The sequence below is a fragment of the Brassica napus genome, chromosome A2 (assembly GCF_020379485.1).
Source record: "Brassica napus cultivar Da-Ae chromosome A2, Da-Ae, whole genome shotgun sequence".
Classification (NCBI taxonomy): Eukaryota; Viridiplantae; Streptophyta; class Magnoliopsida; order Brassicales; family Brassicaceae; genus Brassica; species Brassica napus.
This window is the reverse complement of record NC_063435.1, coordinates 12,102,050-12,123,338: the sequence shown is the minus strand read 5'-3', so window position 1 is coordinate 12,123,338 and position 21,289 is coordinate 12,102,050. Positions and strand designations below refer to the sequence as shown.

The 21,289-nt window shown below is 36.5% G+C and overlaps 4 protein-coding genes and 1 long non-coding RNA gene across 6 annotated transcripts; 2 read left to right on the top strand and 3 right to left on the bottom strand.

Annotated features, from left to right (window-relative positions):
• Nucleotides 1-186: 186 nt before the first annotated feature.
• Nucleotides 187-1,490, bottom strand: LOC125587386. The gene is made up of 2 exons (XR_007323651.1): nucleotides 613-1,490; nucleotides 187-511 (listed from the first exon to the last, which is right to left on the bottom strand). It is a non-coding gene; the product is annotated as an uncharacterized LOC125587386 (long non-coding RNA).
• A 2,517-nt stretch (nucleotides 1,491-4,007) lies between these two features.
• On the top strand, nucleotides 4,008-5,102 carry LOC106379472 (60S ribosomal protein L35a-1). The gene is made up of 4 exons (XM_013819415.3): nucleotides 4,008-4,116; nucleotides 4,258-4,293; nucleotides 4,558-4,786; nucleotides 4,877-5,102. Exons 1-4 carry the CDS (start codon nucleotides 4,085-4,087, stop codon nucleotides 4,916-4,918), a joined length of 339 nt encoding a protein of 112 aa, XP_013674869.1. The 5' UTR covers nucleotides 4,008-4,084; the 3' UTR covers nucleotides 4,919-5,102.
• A 1,336-nt stretch (nucleotides 5,103-6,438) lies between these two features.
• LOC106381371 (DNAJ protein JJJ1 homolog) lies at nucleotides 6,439-8,910 on the bottom strand. Its single transcript, XM_013821278.3, has 3 exons — nucleotides 7,104-8,910; nucleotides 6,958-7,019; nucleotides 6,439-6,868 (listed from the first exon to the last, which is right to left on the bottom strand). Exons 1-3 carry the CDS (start codon nucleotides 8,829-8,831, stop codon nucleotides 6,811-6,813), a joined length of 1,848 nt encoding a protein of 615 aa, XP_013676732.1. The 5' UTR covers nucleotides 8,832-8,910; the 3' UTR covers nucleotides 6,439-6,810.
• A 3,912-nt stretch (nucleotides 8,911-12,822) lies between these two features.
• On the top strand, nucleotides 12,823-15,330 carry LOC106448728 (glutathione S-transferase T3-like). The gene is made up of 2 exons (XM_048757686.1): nucleotides 12,823-14,773; nucleotides 15,020-15,330. The coding sequence occupies exon 1, from the start codon at nucleotides 13,944-13,946 to the stop codon at nucleotides 14,757-14,759; it is 816 nt and encodes a 271-aa protein (XP_048613643.1). The 5' UTR covers nucleotides 12,823-13,943; the 3' UTR covers nucleotides 14,760-14,773; nucleotides 15,020-15,330.
• A 2,477-nt stretch (nucleotides 15,331-17,807) lies between these two features.
• Nucleotides 17,808-19,943, bottom strand: LOC106381370 (glycine-rich RNA-binding protein 5, mitochondrial-like). 2 transcript variants are annotated; one of them, XM_013821277.3, is made up of 5 exons: nucleotides 19,836-19,943; nucleotides 19,326-19,455; nucleotides 19,159-19,227; nucleotides 18,943-19,046; nucleotides 17,808-18,505 (listed from the first exon to the last, which is right to left on the bottom strand). In XM_013821277.3, the coding sequence occupies exons 2-5, from the start codon at nucleotides 19,441-19,443 to the stop codon at nucleotides 18,092-18,094; spliced, it is 705 nt and encodes a 234-aa protein (XP_013676731.1). In that variant the 5' UTR covers nucleotides 19,444-19,455; nucleotides 19,836-19,943; the 3' UTR covers nucleotides 17,808-18,091. The 2 variants fall into 2 exon arrangements, with proteins under 2 accessions (XP_013676731.1, XP_048613639.1); XM_048757682.1 differs by having other exon boundaries at nucleotides 19,326-19,462; nucleotides 19,836-19,910.
• Between the last annotated feature and the right edge of the window lie 1,346 nt (nucleotides 19,944-21,289).

Genomic DNA, 21,289 nt, shown 5'->3' with positions numbered 1-21,289 from the left:
CATCAGTCTTTTAAAATGATGTTAGCATTGACATCAATTTAAATAATTGATCTTAATTATTTATATCATTTACTAATAACTGAAGTTAAATTATATCAAATTTTGAAAAAAATATTTTAAAAATATATCATTTATAGTTATTAATTAAGATACTTATTTAGCATTTGTATAAATAAGATCAATAAATAAAAATATTTCATTTATAATTTTTATTTTCATTGAAATAATATTTTACAAATAAATTAAATAAAAAGCCTAAAAAGCACGAAGATGAATACAAAAAAAAATTGTAAATAGGTAAACAAGATAAGCTTCTTCTTCCTTCTCTTTCTCTGTATCCATATTTTCATCATCAAACTTCATTGGTGGCTTGAAGCTAAATTGATTCAGTTGTGAAGCTAATGAGATTCATTGTAGAATTCTCCATCATCTGATATTCCTTGAAACTTCTACTTTCCTCTATATTTTGATTTAACGTCATCTCATTATGTACTTCCACATGCTCCCGATCCTAACAAAAGATATTATTAAAAACCATAAACAAAAAGTCTTAAGAACTTGCAATTTTCAAATAAAAAAATTGAGAACCAAGAGAAGAAAAAGAAAGAATACCTCTTAGAATTTTTAATCAGATTCGTCTGATTAGCAGAGTGGTGTGTCCTTTCAAACTCTTCATAAGAAGTAGCAAAATCATTATCTTCACTCATATAAATGCTTGATTTTGTTGAAATGTTGTTTAATTCAATCTCCAAATACATACAATGATAAAAGAAAGTTTAAGAAACTGAAAGAAAGAAGAAGATGAGGATTTTGACGGAAGAGAGTATCCATTTATTGAAGTAAAACAGTTACAATGATGATATAATTAAATCAAAGCACAAAAAAGAAGAGAATATCCATTTTCTTTACCTGTAGTCGTTCCTTTTTTTTGTGGGGGTGGGGGGAAGATTGTAACAGATCACTATTAGTTTACATTAATTCAATAATATATATTAATTCGATAATATATATACACTAATTATTAGCTTAACTATTTCATAGATATAAATTGATAATGTTTCAAAAAAAAAAGGTACAAATTGATATTAATAGATAAAATATTTTAACCAATGTGAAATGAGATAAAAACAACATCATTTTATTAAGTGATATTAAAAACATAGATATATAATATAAAATTGTTAGCATCAGTTTCTTACTGATATAAATTATGCATCATTTTAATAATTGATGTTAACCAAAATAATAAATATATCAGTTGTTTAATTGATATAAATGTATATAACAATATCAGTTTTGTTAAAATGATACGAATTCATAGAGGTTATATCATTTTCTATGAAGTGATGTTAAATTAATTAATACGGACATCAGTTGTTATAATTGATTTAAAATTATATATAGTTATATCATTTAGAAATAAGTAATGTAAAGTAATATCATTTATTCTTGTGATACAATTTAAGTGATTTAATTCACTCATTTTTTTGTAGTGTAGAGTGTGTTTTAGTCGATTTTCATGTTAAAAAAGCAATCCAATAAATAAATAAATTTTCAAATACTGATTAAAATTCATATTTTAAATTTAAATATTATTAGTTGTTGTAGAAATTTACAAATCTTAAGAAAATCCTACTATATACTTGGTGGAGTTTCTAAATTTCTCTGTAATTTTAATATACGTAATTATCACGGATTGAATAAAAGAGTTGAAATTGGTGTTCAAACTTACAAAACAAGGTTTGAAGTTGTCTCAAGACAACTACCATACCTTTGCAATAAGACGTACATATCCCTGGTTTCTATTCGTTATAGTGAAGAGTGAACCAAATTACTAATATGCTATGGATCAATTTGAATATAAAGTTTTGGTTTCAGATTTTCATAAATTGTTCTAGGATGGAATATATGAACTACAAATGCATATAATTGACATGTAACTGAGATCGACTAGGGTAAATAATTGGTGACTCAAACATCAAACTCTAGAAATGTTATAAAGTAAGTGGTTGGTTTTAAAATTGGTTGTGATAGTGTTTTTTGTTTAGTTTTTAAAAGAGTTTTCTAATTCTGTTGGATATATGTATATTAGTCCAACCGAATTCTAGTACAGTATGTTGGGTTGAGTGTAACTACTGAAGTTATCTCTTATGATGATACTAGAATTTATCCCGCACATTCGTGCGGGAATTTTTCATTTTATAAACTTTGACATTATCATACAATTTTTGAATATATATGATTTATATTTTAATGTAATGTATTATATAACTATTAAATCTTATTGTTTATGTTTTTTATTATTTTATTAATATATAGTGATTTTGTTTGTCTTTTACTCTTTTATTAATTGTTATTACATTTTCAAGTTTGGTATAATTAATATATAATTTGAAATAATCAAATTAAGAATCTTCTTCAACATATGATATTTTGAGAAATATATAGTTGTAAAAATAAAATTTCAACATATGTTAATAACTTTATTTTGGTATAAAATATTATGTAGTTAACTTATTTTAACCCCTTTAATGTTAAATGATAATTTATATATGAAAGCTTTTCTAAAAAATTAAATAAGTTAATTTACCAGTTTAATATATTTTTTCATATTTTTATATAATACTTCTACTTTAATATAATACAGATTATAATTATAAATTTGTAAAAAGTAGCATAGAACTTTTTTTGTTTTATAATAAAATTTAATTAATATTAATTTAAATTATATCATTAATAACGAAATTAATTAAATATTATTTAATTAAAAATATTTAAAAAGCTTAGTAAGATTTTGTTAGATTTTTCTCAACATATTTTTCTGTAACTAAAAATAAAATTCAAATTTATAGTTAAAATTGATTTATTATAATATTCTTATTGATTATTATGTTATATTATGTTATTAATGAAATGGACCTATAACTTAATTCTCTTCTGAAAATTTTTTTTGTTTGTTTTTCTGAAAGTATAAACTTTAGTTGCCTGTAATTTTTTCTTTTTGTTGATAATCAATTTAAAATTTCAACAAAAAAAAAATGAAATGGACCTATTGTGACTTTTTTATGGTGGATAAAAATAGTACTTCTATTTTAATAGAGAAGATTGTCTTTGCAATAAGCCAATACCTATCAAGCCCGAAAAAAAGAAAACAATTTAAATTAAATGTCATAAGGTTAGTGCACTGCAGTCTGTAAAAAACTCTTTCAATGAATTATAATGAAATTTGAAAGAGTTTTTTATAGACTACAGTGCACTATAATTAGCAGATTATTTTTTTGTGATGTGGATGGTTAAATGAACATCTCATGCCCTTCTATAATTGTAGATTAAAAGAGAACTCGTTTAAATGATTTTTGCTTAGGTATCAATCATAATTGAAGTTTTTTCTAAAATTATTATAATTTGATTCGTCAAATATTTTTAATTTTCTTCATTTTAATCATTTCTAAAAAAATCAAATAATATTTGTTGCTAAACAATCCACATTATACTACACTTTTTCTATATAAGTCATACTATATATGTAAGACATTATAATAACTATTAATGCATTATTATTTTTGTTTTACTTTCGGCTATAATACCATGTATTGTTATAAATCAAAAATCCAATTTTATCTACAATATATTTAGAAATTTAAATAGTATTTTCTTAAAAATTAAAATAAAACATATATAACTAATTTAGTATAATTGTCAATACATAAATTATAAAACATGTTAAAGTTGTCATATTCATATTATGCAAAATAAAAAAAATAAAAATAAAATTTATTTTTAAATTGATAAAAACATAATCTATATATTTTATAAAATATTTACATACACAAAATTGCGAACATCCACCTAGTTTCAACTTTCAACTAAAATACATAAATAATCAAATAATACCCTCCTCAACAAAAAAAAAAGAAGAAGCTGATTTAAATATGTTTCAATACCTTACCAGGCTAAGTTTAGAGGCCCATAGGCCCGTTTAGAATCAAATCGAAAGAGTAGGTAAGCACTATATAAACTTGTGCTCAAGTTCTAGGGTTTGTCTCCTCCGTTTACCAGTAATAGTAGCAGCAGTCTTGCGAAAATGGTGAAGGGACGCCAAGGAGAACGTGTCAGGTCTTTCTTCTTCATCTTTGTTGTTCATCTATTTCAATCGAACCCTAGTTGACGAATCTTGTTCTCTACGGTAGCACTTGAGATCTGCTCGGTGTCGTTGGATCAAATCTGAATCCTTTTTTTTTCTAATCTTAATTGCAGACTCTACGTCAGGGGAACCATCTTGGGATACAAAAGGTGACACCTTTATGCTTTCAATTGTATACTGCTTACTGGTTCTTGGTTTGGCTCCGAGAGTTAAGTAGTATAGGTAACTGTAACTGAAGCTGATAGGATCTCAGCTTCAACTTATAATCAGATTCTGTTTTTTAATACCTTAAACAAAATCAAAACTTTATGTGCTTAATGCATTCTCTGCATTGTACTTCTAAGTCCACTGTCGTTAGTTGTCTGAGCTAATTCCTTTAGCTTTGGTCTCTGACGTTTTCTTGATTGTGTTAGGTCGAAGTCAAACCAGTACCCAAACACATCCCTAATCCAGATCGAAGGAGTCAACACCACAGAGGAGGTGACATGGTACAAAGGAAAGAGGATGGCTTACATCTACAAGGCTAAGACCAAGAAGAACGGTAGCCACTACCGCTGCATCTGGGGAAAGGTTACAAGGCCTCATGGTAACAGCGGTGTTGTCCGTGCCAAATTCACTTCCAACTTGCCTCCTAAGTCCATGGTACTTCCAACCATCAGATCGTTATCTTGTTTAGATATGTAATAAATCTTTTGTTTGGGTTTCTAATGTTTTTGCTTTAATGTCTTGCAGGGAATGAGGGTCAGAGTCTTCATGTATCCGAGCAACATTTGAAGCAAAGTATTACAGCATAAACTTTGATTTAGCTGTTGTTTTTTTTGCCTACTATTAGTTCTTCGTTTTGTACTTGATACTTAAAGCAGTTTCCCTTCTTTGTTTGAAGTGCTTGGAAGATCTTTAAATCGACTTTGAATCATGGATCTGTTTTTAATTTCAAATTAGAATCATTCTTCCTCTCTTTCAAAGTTTCAGCAGATGAATATCATGGTTTATGGATTGTTTTGGCTATTCTGTAAAATCTTTAGTTAGGTCAATATTGATAAAATCCTCAACAAGGCAAGCCAGTGTAGAAGCTGATAGCTTAGCTGGAGAAAAGGTAGAAGCACTAGTAGAGCTTTATGTAATATCATGGATATAAATGTCCAACCTTATTTTACTTGTATATTTTGTTTACATCAATGGATTATATTCCCGACAAAACAAAGAATCTAGTTCCTTCGTTCTTTGACAGTTTTGAACACAATACACTGGTTCAATCTGAGTTATTTTTTTTCTCTCTTATTTTGTAGAAAAGGTAGTGAAGAACGTAATGGTTAAGCAACAAACATACAAAAGCCTTTGCAAGGCTTAAATCATAATCACATTCGATATGCAATATTGGTAAAACCTGAGAGCAGAGGTTTCTTTACTTGGTAGAGTTAACGGGGAAGTCGCTGTACTTTAATTGACAGCACAGCTGCAGAGAAGTGCAAGAAAGAAGGGTTACCTCCACCTGCTGTTGATCTTGAACTTGAGGAATATGCCTAAGAAAACATTTGAGTTCAACTAGCTTATGTACGCTAACCACTTGATATTTCTCCTGAGATTACATTGATGGACTCTTTGAAAAGAGTTCTGAGATTGCCATCAGTTTCTTCCAAACGGTTCTTGACAACTAAAGTGGATAGACGTGTGACAGGTCTTGTTGCTCAGCAGTAACCGGTGGTGCATGTGCCATTGGCGAGCAACCAATTAAAGGTCTGCTGGATCCAAAAGCCATGGCTAGACTAGCCGTCGGAGAGGCTTTGACAAATCTTGTTTGGGCAAAGGTTACTGCATTGACTGATGTTAAAGCTAGTGGTAACTGGATGTATGCTTCTAAAGCTTGAAGGAGAGGATCAGCGATGTATGATGCTGCAATTGCTTTATATGAATGATTTAACTTGGCATTGCAATTGATGGTGGGAAACACAGTCTTTCAATGGCAGCTCATGCGGATGGTGTGGTTGTTTCTCTGAGACTTTTTCTTGCTGAAGAACTCGGTCTTGTGATGGAGATTAGCAACAAGAACTTAGACAATGTGTTGGAAAAACTCCGTTGTGTCGATGTTACTGCTGTGATCATTGGGGCAGTCAGCTTTAGGTGTCATGTTTTAGCCTGACGTTATATATCTTTACAGTATGATCTTGTTGAGCGTCTGATGTTATGCAAAGTTCTCAAATGAACTTATTGTGACAATAGTCTACGTTTTGTCCTTGATAATGCATTTTTTCATAAGGAAGTAACTCATGACAATAAAGGCTCCTACAACAACCTTACCAATACAGTTTAGTTTCAAAAACATGTCTTAACATAATACAACAGAGATAACTTAGTGACATTCCGATACTGAGATCCCTAACATAGAGTAGGAATAGGAATGATATATTTGAAAGAATGTTGTTACAAACACAACCTTCGCTAGATTTCTTCTCTGCAAGATCTTTGTTTCAAAGATACTCAAAGTAGCCAGTACATAGAGTTTGATCATCAGCTCGTTTGCACTACAACAATGTCAAAAACGTAGAGCTTACCTGCTGCTCTCTTTCCACCCTTTATTGTCCTCCATTGTCTCCAGTGTATAAATTAAATCAAAGAATGCAATTCTTGGTTCTTCTCTGGCATAATCCTTTAAAATGAGAAATGGATCATCGTGATTTCAGTGTTGCATGACCTGTATCTGCTATATGCTTGAATAGTTTCGACCTGGCCATGGAAGATAAATGGTCGATCAACATTTGAATGATACCGGAGAACAAAAGATGACCAAAGAATGAAATATCTAATGGACCAACCTCGACTCAAACTCCTCTCCGCATCTGTCGCATTCGTTATTACTGGCTTTCTTCGATGTGCCCTGCATTTTGATGTGTAAAATATATATGAATTCAAGAATTATCACCCCAGAAACTATGATCTACAAGGGAAGAAAGCTTTGTACCTTGGACTTCATTCCTCTGGTTGATTTCTTTGACCTTGGAGCCTTCTTGTGTTCTATATATTCACTTCGATCCTCCAACGTTTCTGAACGAGTCTCTTCCATGACTTTTTGAGTAGTATCATCAGCTTCACTGCTTTTATCCTTACCCTTCTTACTTCTGCGCCTTCTCCCTGTGCTCTTCCTGTTATCATACTCCATTGGATCCGTCTCATCCTTCTGAGACTCCTCAACGGTTCCCGAAGCTGAGTCACTTGCATTCACATTGTCATCTGAATTATTACCGTCGTCCATAGCAATCTGTGTTTTGTTGGCATCATCCGTCGTGTCTTTTCCAGCATTCCTTTTGTTTCTCTCCTTCTTGCCTTTTCTGTTCCTACCTGTGCTTTGCTGGTTATCAAATTCACTGTCGCTCTCACTCTCGACTTGAACTTCATCTTCTTCTCTTGACACAACGTTCTTTCGCTTATTCTTTTCCACCATTTTCTTGAGTAGAAACAGCTCGTCATCATCGACATCCTCATCCTCACTTTCACTAGATCCTTTCACATCCTCCTCTGCCATAAAATACTCATCATCAGTTTCCTCAGCTTCGCCTACAACCTCCTCCTCAATATCCTCTTCTTCCATATTTAACCCCTCGAGATCCTCTACAGTTTCAGGTATCTCATCAATCTCTTCCTCCTCCTCTTCTACATCACTGAATGTCTCTCTCAACTCCGCCACTTTCTCCTTATGCTTCTTCGACTGCTCATGGTTTTTCCACTGCTTCTCACTTTTAAACTTCTTGCTACACACAATGCAATAAAGCTGCTCACTCTTCTTCTTACCATCATCACCACCATCCTCTTCCACTTCTTCCTCCTCTTCATCCTGAGCCTTTGCCCAATCAGGCTCCTCATAGCTCATAGCCCTCTCCAACCTCTCCTTCTCCATCCTCTTCTTCCTCTCCCTCTCCTCCGCCTTCTTCAACTCCATCTCCGCACTCTTCTTCACCATCATATCCACCACTCTCTTATCCCTCTTCTTCACAAAAGCAGCCAACCCCCTCACCGTCTCGTTATACTCCCTCTTCGCCTTCTTCCTCACCTTCTTATTCTCCTCCTCCATCTTCCTCCTCATCCTCCGGTTAGGTCCCGCCATGGTATCGTACTCATCCACCCAGCAGAAATCCATAACAGTGCTGAACCCTAACCAGTAGTTATAAAACGCCGTCACCTGAGAATAAGGACTCTCTAGATTCCCCATGATGGGAGCCTCCCTCACGGAGTCCATACTCAACCCTAACGTTCTCGCGAACTTAATCTCGTTGAGGTAAACACTGTTGAACACATCGAAGTACACCTTGTAGAATCCCTTACCGGTGTCTGAGTAACCGGAGTAAACAGAGGTGGAGAAGAACGCGAATAGATCCGGAACCGAGCCGCCAGGCATTCCGCCGGATTTAGAGCCGCCGGCGGAGCCTTGGTCGGCGAATAGGATCTGAGATCTGTGGGAGTCATACCAGGCTCGCTCCTTGGGATCGGATAGAACCTCGTAGGCGTGGACGAGTTCTTGGAACTGAGCGGTGGCGTCAGCCTCCGATATTCCGCCGGCCTTGATGAGCTTGTCGGGATGACGCTGGAGGGCTAAACGCCGGTAGGAAGATCGGATCTCTTCCGGCGAAGATTCTTTGTTTACATCGAGAATTTCGTAGAGGCATCGTTTCTCTGTGCGAGAAGAAGACGCCATCTCCTGTTTTAGGGTTTAGACTAGTTCCTCTCTCTCTTTTGTTATCGTTTTAAACACATAAACTAGTTCAAGCTGTCCGAAACGTGTATTTATGATAGGCCTAATTAAGTTAATATTTTTAATTTTATTTTTTTTCTTTAGGATAAAATAAATAATATAAAAAGGGAAAAGAAGGATAAGTACGTTTTTATATTAAGGAGTGATCAGATTGTAGTTAACAGTATCTTACAAGAATCGTGTTCACTAGTTCTCTCTAACCTCATGTACTGAAGATCTTTTACTCTCTATGCTCAAGTTGGAGACAACATTGTTATTTTTTTACTTTTCTCTCTGAAGCTTTCTCTAAGGGCATCAACATCGCGGTTCCTTAAGGCCCGTCCCTTAAGAAGTTTGGGTCGTAAATAAATCAAAAAGAAAAGAAATTGAGTGGAACGGGCCTAAAATAAGGGATTTCGGGCTCGTCCCGTGAGGCAACGTGTCAGCTCGAGATTGGGCGAGCAAATCGTCGAAATTGTCGGTGTCTTCGCTTCAGTCTCATTCTGAAAGAGTAATTGAAATACGAAATCACGAAGGCGAAAAGTTGATCTCCTCAGATCGGAAGATCGATCTCTCTTTCACCGGAGTTTCAGTCTGCGTGTCTCCTCAATCGAAAGCCCAACTCACCAAAACGAGAGGTCGCAGCTTCCGTTGGCGTTTGATCCCCAGATCGAGATTCCAAGCTCCATCGAGTTCCGTTCGCTTCCGGTCTTGTACGAACAGTCTCATCTTCCCCAAATCCTCTGAATCTCGACCCGAGCTCAATCCACAGCCGCTACCAAGGTATTTTTTTCAACTCCCATCTGAAATTGAAAAGTTTAGGGTTTTGTATTTTGCATGTGAATAGTCTGTGGTATAGATTCTATGTTGTTCGAGAACAATTGTTCTGATTTTAGGATTCGCAAATGTTACATAGTTTCGTATAGATTTGTAAAGATTTAAATGGTTGGATTGTGTGATTGTTTTCGTTGTAGCTTGATTGATTGTTTCGTATAGATTGAACCATTGTAGTCGTTGTAGGTTGTTTGATTGTTTCGTATAGGTTGAACCATTATAGTCCTTGTAGCTTGTTTGATTGTTTAGTATAGATTGAACCATTGTTTTCATTGAAGCTTGTTTGATTGTTTCGTTTAGATTGAACCGTTGAGTTTGGTTGTTGCTTGTTTGATTGTTAACAAATGTATAACAAACCAGTAACTGATTTTAGCAACATGAAAAAACTGTTTGATAGTTTAGTTTCGATCCTTTGCATCCTAGAACTAGTTTTGCGTCTCCGGCTAGCCATAGTTCATAGATCATATTTGTCTTGGTTTTTTTTTAACAAGTGGTCTGTGGTAGTTGTATATTAAAGACAGTGATTTGCTTTCTGCTTAGTTACATTGTATACAGTATGTTTTTAACAAAATCCGATTACATTAATGATGTTGTTACGAAAGTTGATAGCTTTTTTTGGTGTAATAAGTTAGAATTTGACATTTCTTGTTGGGAGTTCACCATTATGAGTTTCTAGACTTCACTTCAGCCTATAAAATCTACTCTCTTATCTCTTCTATCTCATAACTCTTTCTCCATTCTATCTCTTATCTTTCTCTCTTCTATGGATCCAAGCAATGTTCCTAGTCAGTCCGTTAGCTACGTTGGACTGCTTCACAGTCAACAAGGAAGCGTTTATCATGAAAACTTCCCTTATGGAAGTTTTCATTCTAGTGTCAACTTTGCAGAATCCGATACATTCCCGGCTTTCAGTTCTCAGCAATCTCAAGACGCACCAGTAGACACACAATCTGCCCGTCCTGTAAGACGCAAGTGGACCCCTGCAGATGACGAGGTGCTGATCAGTGGGTGGCTCAACACTTCGAAGGATTCGATTGTTGCAAATGAGCAGAGGTCGGGGGCCTTCTGGATACGGGTTGCTAAGTATTATGCAGAGAGTGTCCATGGAAGATAGGATGGTGTGAGAGAGCACGGTTGTTGCAAGAAGAGGTGGCACAGAATCAATGATGATGTTAACAAGTTCTGTGGCGCATACACATGGTTATTTCATTTATAACCATAAGTCACATGTTGAGTTCCTTTGTACCAATAAGTCACATGATCCATAGCACATGTTTATTTTGCTTCCTACCAATAAGTCACAAGTTGTACTAAAGAGAAATAATTCAATCACGGGAGGTTTGTAGAGACTTCTTTTAAATCATATAAATAAGTATTGTGATTTCTTCTCTCATTACAAAGGTGCAAAGTCTCATCTTCTCTAAAAATTCGAAACATTTTTTCCTTTTAAAAAAATTGTCAATGGCTTCTTCTTCCCATTATCATTACCACAAAGATGATGATGATGAATTAGATGACATTTTTGAAGATTTATTTGAAGACTTTGATTTCAATCCCACACCAAAAGAACGAAAAAAACGAGTTTTTATCGAGAGACACCGGGAGGAAGGCCATCAGAAGCTCTGGAATGATTATTTTAGTGAAACTCCAACATACCCGCATAATTTATTCCGGCGACGGTTTCGGATGAACAAGGAATTATTCTTGCGTATTGTGAATCGTCTCTCTACAGAAGTCGAGTATTTTCAACCCGGAGTAGATGCAACCGGACGATCGAGTCTAACTCCGCTCCAAAAATGTACCGCAGCAATTCGTCAATTGGCGTATGGTGGTGGTTCTGACACAGTTGACGAATATGTCCGAATTGGTGAAACAACGGCAAGAAGGTGTTTGCACAATTTTGCCGCGGGAATAATCGACTTGTTTGGCGAAGAATACCTAAGACGTCCCACACCGGAGGATCTGCAAAGACTACTTTATAGTGGAGAACAACGTGGGTTTCCAGGGATGATTGGAAGCATCGACTGTATGCATTGGGAGTGGAAGAATTGTCCCACGGCTTGGAAAGGAATGTATTCACGATGAACCGGAAAACCAACGATTATCTTGGAGGCGGTAGCTTCATATGACCTCTGGATATGGCACGCGTTTTTTGGAGCTCCAGGTACTATGAACGATCTTAATATTCTCGATCGATCACCCATTTTTGATGACATTATTAACGGAATAGCGCCACAAGTTAACTTCTATGTTAATGGTAATCCATACCATTATGCATATTATCTCACCGATGGTATTTATCCGAAATGGGCTACATTTATTCAATCTATCCGACTACCACAAACTCAGAAGCATTCATTATTTGCTCAAACCCAAGAAGCTGTGCGAAAAGATGTTGAGCGTGCCTTCGGAGTCCTACAAGCTAGGTTTGCCGTTGTTAGAAATCCATCTAATATATGGGATAAAGAAAAAATATGAAATATTATGAGAGCATGTATCATACTCTATAATATGATTGTCGAAGATGAACGATCATCAAGAAGGGATGAGAACGTTGATGAATTTGAAGAAGGAGATGTGGAAACATTTTCCGTCAATATGCCTTCAACTGTCGGGAGTACACTTGAACGTCGAACGAGCGTTCGGAATAGACAAGTCCATCAACATTTAAAAAATGATTTGATTGAAAATATATGGACTAAATTTGGAAATCCTTGAAATAATATATAATTTGTATTTTCTTTCAATAATGTCATTTTCTTATGTTTTCTATTTTCTTTATTATGATGTTTGTATTTTCTTTCAAAAATGTAATTTTCTTATGTTTTCAATTTTAATATTACATTTTTATTTTTAATGTTTTATTTAAAAATTCTTTTTTTATATGTCATTATTTATTAATTAAAATAATAAATTAAATTAACTAAGGGACAACATAAGTCCCACCAATAATCAACTAATTTAGCCAAATCCCTTACTTTAGTCCCTAAGCAAAAAATAATAATAAAAAATAGTTAAGGACCCTAAAACAAGTCCCACCTATAATGATGCTCTAAGAGCACGTTTATTCGAAGCCCTTAAGAAGAGACCTTAGCTTAAGAAAGATTAAAAATAAATAAAAACCCCCAATTAAACCAAAGCGCGTCCCTTAATTAAGGGAACAAAGGCACGACGCTTATTGGCCACGCGGCAGGAATTCATTGGAGAGAGGAGAGGTGTGCGTGTTTTTTCCCGTTTCTTCTTTCTCTTCTTTCTTTTTTCCTTCTCTCCTCTTCCAGCCACAAGAAAGGCGATTTCTATTCTTTTTGGTGGCTCTACACAATGATCGGCGTGTCTCTCGATGGCGAATCAGAAGGTAAAGATGAGTCAATATGTTTACATGTTTGAATATTTCATTGATGCATGTCTTAGATTCTTCTATTTCATCGTGAATCAAGAGAAATTCAATCCACTGATTTGTTTTTATTTTTTCTATCTATGTGTCTTCCGAGGGTTTGATCAAGAGGCATGATCAAGGCTAAACCTTTCTCTCTGTCAGACAAAACCCCAACGATTGTTTGTCAAAGGTAAAAGCTTTGTCTTTGATCTTTTGAACTGAATAAACTCAATCTGTTTGTTCTGTTAAATTGGATAAACCATAGCTTATATTTGTTGTTGTTTTGTGAGTTATGTTGCGCTTATTATTGAATTTTATTGCTTGAATTGGATTGAGAATTGGATAAAATCATTGTCATTAGTCTAGCTTAAATTGGATAAATCATAACCAATCAATTTTATTTTTGCTTGAACTGAATTTAGAATTGGATTAAACCATGGTCTTTGGTCTGTTGAATTCAGTATTATTGTAGCTATTTGCTCTTGTTTTAATTGGAAAAAGCATTGCAAACATGTTGCGATTGTTGTTGACTGCAATATCTTGTTTGAAATGAATTGAAATGTAATTATGTGTTAGGTTAGGTAATAAATATTTGTCTGAGATAGTGGTTGTCTTAAATTGATTATGGTCAGATAGTATTGAATGTTGTTGTGGGAGGAAGTTGTTAGATAGATGTCATGTCGGTTTGGTTGTGATGAATGCAAACCGTGTTCTTCTTTTCTTCTTTTCTTCTTTTCTTCGTTCTATAAAACTCCTTCCTTTGCTTCTATCTTGAATTCATCTCACGTTCTCTCCATTTTTCTAATTTCTCAGCTTTGGTCTTTTCTTTCTGTCTTCTTTATTTTTTTCTTTCTGTCTTATTTCTCATGGATTCGTATCCATCAAAGTTTGTTGACTTACTAACTAGTCAACAAACTGTTTCTTTTGGAAACTATGAAGTTTCTGAAGCCTCAAACTTCGATGGAGACACTGGTCCAGAGCGAAGAGAGCGACATAAGTGGACACCAAAGGATGATGTTTTGCTCATCAGCTCGTGGCTAAACACGAGCAAAGACCCTCTAATTGGGAACGAGCAAAAATCAGTCGCCTTTTGGTCAAGAATTACTGCCTATTTTCAGGCAAGTGCAAAAGAAGCTGACTGCGCACATATGGAGGCAAACCAGTTGAAGCACCGTTGGCACAGGATAAATGACATTGTGTCCAAGTTCTGTGGAGCGTATGATGCTGCTACTAGGGAGAAAAGCAGTGGACAAAATGAAAATGATGTTCTGAAGCTAGCACATCAAATTTTCTACAACAATCAGAAGAAGAAATTCAATCTAGAACACGCATGGAGGGAGCTGCGGAATGATCAGAAGTGGTGCGATCTTACCACTGCTAAAAGCGAAGGGACATCGAAGAAGAGGAAGTGTGACGACGGTGCAGATTCATCAACCTCTCAAGCAACTGCAAACAAGCGTCCCCCAGGTGTTAAGAGTGCAAAGGCGAGTGGTAAGAAGAAGGTGGTAGACGAGAATGCTGTGAACGAACGGTTGTCTAAGTTTGAGAATATGTTCACAATCAAAGAACGGTTGACTAAGATGACTCTGCTTGACTCACTTATTAGAAATCGAGAGGAGGGTCTAGGTGAGGATGAAGAGGCTCTCAGGAAGAAGCTCATCAAGGAGTTGATGTCTACTTAGTTAATCGGAAAAATGTTCTCTAACTTGTTCTGTTTCTTGTTAAATTTCTATTTGTTCTGTTTCTAGTTGTTAAACTCGCCTGATCAAGTTAATGTTATGTTGCAATGTTATGTTTTTTGTTGTTCTGTTTCTGAAGTGATTAATGTTAATGTGTCTTGTTGTTAAACTCGCGGTTCTTGTTGTTAATGTAATGCTCAAGTTAAGTTTCTTCTTCTTTGTAATGCTAACTTGTGTCTTGTTTTTTTTTCTTCTAACTGCAGTGTACACTCACGGATCAAAGATGTTGCTGTGCAGAGTGGAGTGGTGGTCTCTTGTCACGAGATTTCTGTTTCTTGTCACGAGAGTGTTGTTTCTTGGTGGTGTCTTGTTTCTTGTTTGAAGACAGTGTAGAGGTCTGTCTCTTGTTTCTTGGCATGTTGTTGTCACACGAGACTTGGTGGTGTCTTTTCACTTTGTCTTCTAGTTGAATGAAATAAAATGTATTGTCATGAGTGGGTGTCTTTTTACTTGTCTTCTAGTTGAATGAAATAAAATGTACTGTCATGAGTTGGTGAATCACGTGAATTGTCAGGAGAGTGTATTGTCATGAGAGTGTTGGTGTCTCCAAATAAGACGAAATAAGACGAGTATAAACACTAGCTCTTTCAATCGCATGTTCAACACTCACAATCTCACTTTCTCTCCATTATTTCCATGCTCTTCGTAGTTTCTCTAAAATAATTCTACTTTGTAATTTCTCCTCTTTTTCCATTCGCTTCATAGTTTCTCTAAGACAATTCTCTTTTTAAAACATTTCTATCTCATGACATCTTCTTCTCACAACAATTTCGAAGACTCGTTTGATGAATTTTTCGATCAACAATTCAATCAATTTTTTGATGAAACGTGCGAGAGTCTGCTCACCGAGCAAGAAGAGGGAAAGAAGACAAGGAAAAGAAGAGTGTTTATCGAAAGAAATCGAGAGGAGGGCCATATGCGTCTATGGAATGATTATTTCAGTGATACTCCTACATATCCTGAAAATCTTTTCCGACGACGATTTAGAATGAACAAGCCATTGTTCATGCATATTGTTGATCGTCTCTCCAATGAAGTTCCATTTTTCCGACAAAAAAAAGACGGTCTCGGAAGACTTGGGCTCTCTACACTTCAAAAGTGTACAGCAGCTATTCGCGTGTTGGCATATGGTGTTGCGCTTGATGCGGTCGACGAATACCTCAGGCTCGGTTCAACCACTACACGGTTATGTGTAGAAAATTTTGTGGAAGCAATAATAGATTTGTTCGGCGTTCAATACCTTCGAAGACCAACCCCGGATGATCTTCAACGCCTACTTCATATTGGTGAGGTTCGTGGATTTCCCGGGATGATAGGAAGCATCGATTGTATGCACTGGGAGTGAAAGAATTGTCCCACCGCTTGGAAAGGACAATATTCTCGTGGTTCTGGAAAACCCACCATCGTTTTAGAGGCGGTTGCTTCATATGATCTCTGGATATGGCATGCGTTTTTTGGACCTCCAGGTACTTTAAATGATATCAATGTTCTTGATCGCTCACCTGTTTTTGATGACATAATAAATGGTCAAGCTCCGCAAGTGAATTTTTGGATCAACGGAAGAGAGTATGATTTGGGTTACTATCTCACCGATGGTATTTATCCGAAATGGGCAACGTTTATCCAATCTATTCCACTTCCACAAGGGCCGAAAGCAGTTTCATTTGCTCAACGACAAGAAGCTGCCCGAAAAGATGTCGAACGTGCTTTCGGAGTCTTGCAAGCTCGATTTGCCATTGTTAAAAATCCGGCACTTTCTTGGGATAAAGTCAAGATTGGGAAGATTATGAGAGCATGTATCATACTCCATAATATGATAGTAGAAAACGAACGAGATCAAAACAGTCAATTTGATCTTTCGGATTTTCAACAAGGAGAAGGAAGCGGAAGTTCATATGTCGATCCCACCTATTCGACAGATATCCCTACCAATATCGCCAATCAGATGAGTGCTCGAACAAGAATTCGTGATAGACAAGCGTATCAACAACTGAAACGTGATTTGGTTGAACACATATAGCATAAATTTGGACCCGTTCAAGACAACAACTGAGCTTCGATGTCTCTTTCAAATTATTATCGTTTACTTAAGTAATTTTTGTTTTAATATTTTTATCCTTGTATTTTAAAATCTATGTTTAAAATGTTATGTTTAACTTTGTTTAATTAAATAAATGAATTTTATCTTTTTCAAAAAAATTATGTTTATAAATAAATTTAATATTTTTTAATTGTTAAGGACCTTAAAATTAAGCAACTACCAATAAACCACTTTCATTAAGTGTCTCTTAACAAATTATCTTACTTTACTTTTATTAGTTAAAAATTCATTAAGCACCACTTAAGGGCTTTAGCAATAAACGTGCTCTAAGGAACTCAACGGCCATGAATGTAAGTGCCGAGGCTGGAAGATACCACATGACCCTTGGGACGCTTCCCCTGAAAAAACCCTCTGGACCTTCCTTCCTCCATATCTGACACACTGCATCCAACCACCCGTTTTACCTATCGAGATTACCAAGTTAAATCCAAACAAGTTCTTGATATCACTTGGGGATGCTATTTGCCTATTTCAGATGAGACATACTTGATCGTTGTTCCTTGCACTTGCAGTCTTGTTTTTGCAACATCCAGTGGAGTTGTGAGATACGCGCTTATTGTGAGATATGCAAAGATACTTGCAGTCTTGTTTTTACAACATCCAGTCTTGTTTTTACAACACCAAAGTAGGTTGCCCCAGTGGCAAGAGATCAGTTAACACACATGTTACATTGTAGACTGTACCATAACTTTTTGGGATGCCTCAAGAGAACATCTTTGCATAAACAACCTTGCCAGTTGCCACAGCTCTTGAGGTAAGCAAGAGCTACTTGTAAACTGAGAGCATTTGCATAAAAACACCATCGCTTCTCATTCACCTGTGCATTTTAGGCAAGTAACCAAAGTGGTGCAGACTTGTTCATATGCTAAGCCAAAGCAAATTGAGTCCTCTTCGGTTTTGAAGATCTTATTAACCCATTGAACTGGTAGTCTCTAGTCGAAAATCTCAACTAGAATAAGAGAGTCTGTTATTAAGTTGTTACAATTTTTATTTAGGAGCCTCAAATGCCAGAAAACATTAAAAACAACCAACGATAGAGGTTTCTACATGATAAACAACCCCAAACATTAAAAACATAAATTAAGAAACTTCCATAAGTTTATTCTGAAACTGCAGAGGCTCAACATTACGGAGAGATTAAGCTCTCTTGGCAACATCACCATCGTCAGTCTGATCAAACCCATCTGGGCCAACCTCTGTTTGACCGTTCTGAGTCACCAAATTGATTGTCACTGCCACCAAACTGTTCACCGCCCGCGCTTTCAAGCTGATGGTCCGTATCATTGCCTAGTGGTACGTCGCTGCTAAACTTGTCATCAAAGCCAGCACTAGAAGAGCTGCCTTGGGCAAAGTTGTCACTTCCACCAACACCACCAGCGACACCATACCCGCCACCAAAGTTGCTTCCATAACCATCACCACCAGTGTTGCCACCATAAGGAGAATTACCTCCATAACCACCAGCTGGAGCACCGTAACCACCACCTGGAGCCCCGTAGCCACCACCAGGACCACCGAATCCCCTTCCTCCAAATCCACTTCCTCTTTCAGTAGCGTAGTTCACCCTTATTCTTCGACCATGAAGGTCCTGTATGCCAAAACAAAACCCCCAATAAATGCCCCATTGACAATGCCAAGCAAAGAAGAAACCACTTTAGCATTTTCAAATAATCTAAACACAGTCTGAAAAAAGGATAAAATTTATTTTGAAACTATATACAATCGACAAACACAATGATATATTGCTCCACGTTTCAGACATTTATTAAGAGAAAGCAAGCTGCTGCCTAACGAATGAATAATATTTCAAGCTACATGATGATACCTGCCATTTCTCTGTTGTCAATGTTTTGATATGTCAAAAAAGCTTAAGTTTTCTAGAAACATGCATCGTCAAGGCACAACCAGTTTTGAAATGTCAAAAATCAAGAACACGACACTGAGGGTCAGAAATGAAAAGAAATGACAAAGGTATAAGCCACATGACATCTTCGTATCAAAAGAGGCTGGAACATTTGTAGTTACCTGTCCATCCAATTCCATGGCATTACTAGCCTCCTCGGTTGAAGTAAACGTTACGAAAGCAAAACCCCTTGATCTACCAGTTTCACGGTCCACAATAATTTTGGCTGTAAATTTATAAAAACTAGTCAGCTCCAAAAATAAAACTACTATTCGGAAGCAAATTAAAACTTCAAAATCCTGGGTTTTGCAATAATTTAAAGCGAGTTAGGTAGCTACCATCAACAACTTCTCCATATTTGCTAAAAGCTTCTCTCAAGCCAAACTCGTCAGTGCTGTAGGAGATACCTGAAACCAACATAGACAACTTTGAAGCAAACAAGCAAAGAGAAAAAAAAAAAAAAAGAAACTATCTCTCCCTCAACGGAGATAAGAGTAATAGTCACCTCCAACAAAGATTTTTGAGGAAGACATGCAACGGATGCTCTGTAGCATTGAGTTAGAGGCAGTGACATGGGCGCTAGTCTGCCTAAATATCCTTCCAATTTTACTTAAGAAAGCCATGTTGTGACGTATCTGTATCCCGAAAACAATCGAAAGAGCATTCACTACGGTGGTTAGACAAACAGAGAACAACAACCCAAAGATGAAACTCATGAATATCGCCCAAGGCTTATCAGTTCAATCGTCAATAGAAGTAAGAAAAATGCATCCTTTATGCAAACACACAAGAAAGATACAAACTTTATCATCGTGTTTCCAACACGGTCAAAGATTGAACCAAAGCTTACAAGGTCAAATTCACTAAACCCATGAAACGAAACATCAATAAACACAATCTAAACAACGAATCAGACTCCTACGGTTACAGAAGAGACTCATAAACAATGGATGAGCTAGAAAACAAACAAACAGAGAACAATGAAACAGAGAAGTATCGACGAGACTGAACTCACACTCTCTACTAGGGTTTAACGGAGAACGATCTCTCTCGAAGCGTCTTTCTCTCTATTCTCGCCGGTAGACAAGGGCTTATGTCAATGAGGTTCGCTCATCCTGTCCGTTCATTAATATGAGGTAATCTCGACCGTTGATTTAGATTCGCTCGCTAATCTTGACCGGTTTAATTGAACCAATGGTTAACCAAACTCAACCGATCGTTAACCGAGACCGAGATTAAAATGATAGCAGTGCCGAAAATAGTTAAAGCATCTTCCAAGCTCGTCTTTTTGATTTTTTTTTTTTTTTTTTTTGAACACAAACTTACTTTCATTCATAATCAAACTTTTTCACTACAATAACAAGAGGGAATTATACATCCTCTTTGGCCATAAACATAACATACACCACATAAATAGTCTAAGAAAGATAAGTCTTCAACCGAAGATGACAGCGAATTCGAGACGAAGCTTGAATGCGTCGAGTGAGCCTTCACGACAAAGTCGGACAGCTGGAAAATAGTCACAGAATGTGACGTTGAGGTCCAGACCTCATCTACGAGAACTACCGAAGTAGTCTCGGTTGCATCTTCAGATCCCGTGGAGATCGCTACGCAAGATGACAAACCGATGAGGGAACTGAAGCAAACACTCGGCAACGACAATGAAACCGAGGAGGAGGAACGAAGGATAACCAATCCCGGTGAACCCACCGGTAAAACTTTCCCAAAGGATAAATATGATCGTGTAATACGAGAAGGATAGATCCTGTTGAAATCACAGGAACTCAAACTGACCCCACCACTAGCTAATCTTAATCGTTGGATAACTCTTTCTTCTACATATATGGGTCTTTTCCAATATCTTGGGCTGACAGGTTCAAAAACACACATGGGCCAGACCCAAACATAATCAATTGTTACCTCAGGAGACGCTGTCATTCTGGCACGGGATACGAAGGATACGAAGTCGCCGGCAAAGCTCCGACGGAGAGGAAATGAAGCACGGTCGATGATTAACGGAGGTGAGGAGAGCATCACTTTTCGGTATGAAGGAAGTGAAATGATAGCGAAGTAACTCGGAACTGAACTGGTGATGCTTCGAGATCTGCCGTCAGTCTGATGAAGAGGAGCACCGCGCAGTGGTTTGTGGGACTCAAGCCTCCCCGGAGACGAGGAGGTTGTTCTCGTCAGTTGAAATCGCGGCTCCGTATAGCATTTAAAGGCTTGGACTTGACAGCAAACAGAGAGAGGTACGACGGGGTTTGAACCCGAAGACCAGAGCTCAGCGGCGGTGAGAGAACCCTCTCGACTCATCGCTAAGAGAAGGACCTGTCGGAAGGAAAGGACCACCGAAAGAAGCGTAACGAAGAGTCCTCTTCTCCGTCGTACCATTTGTCGGGATCGCCTTCCTCCAAACATCCAAGTGACACGAGTGAATAACCAAAAAACAGAGCAGGAAATCAGGAACAC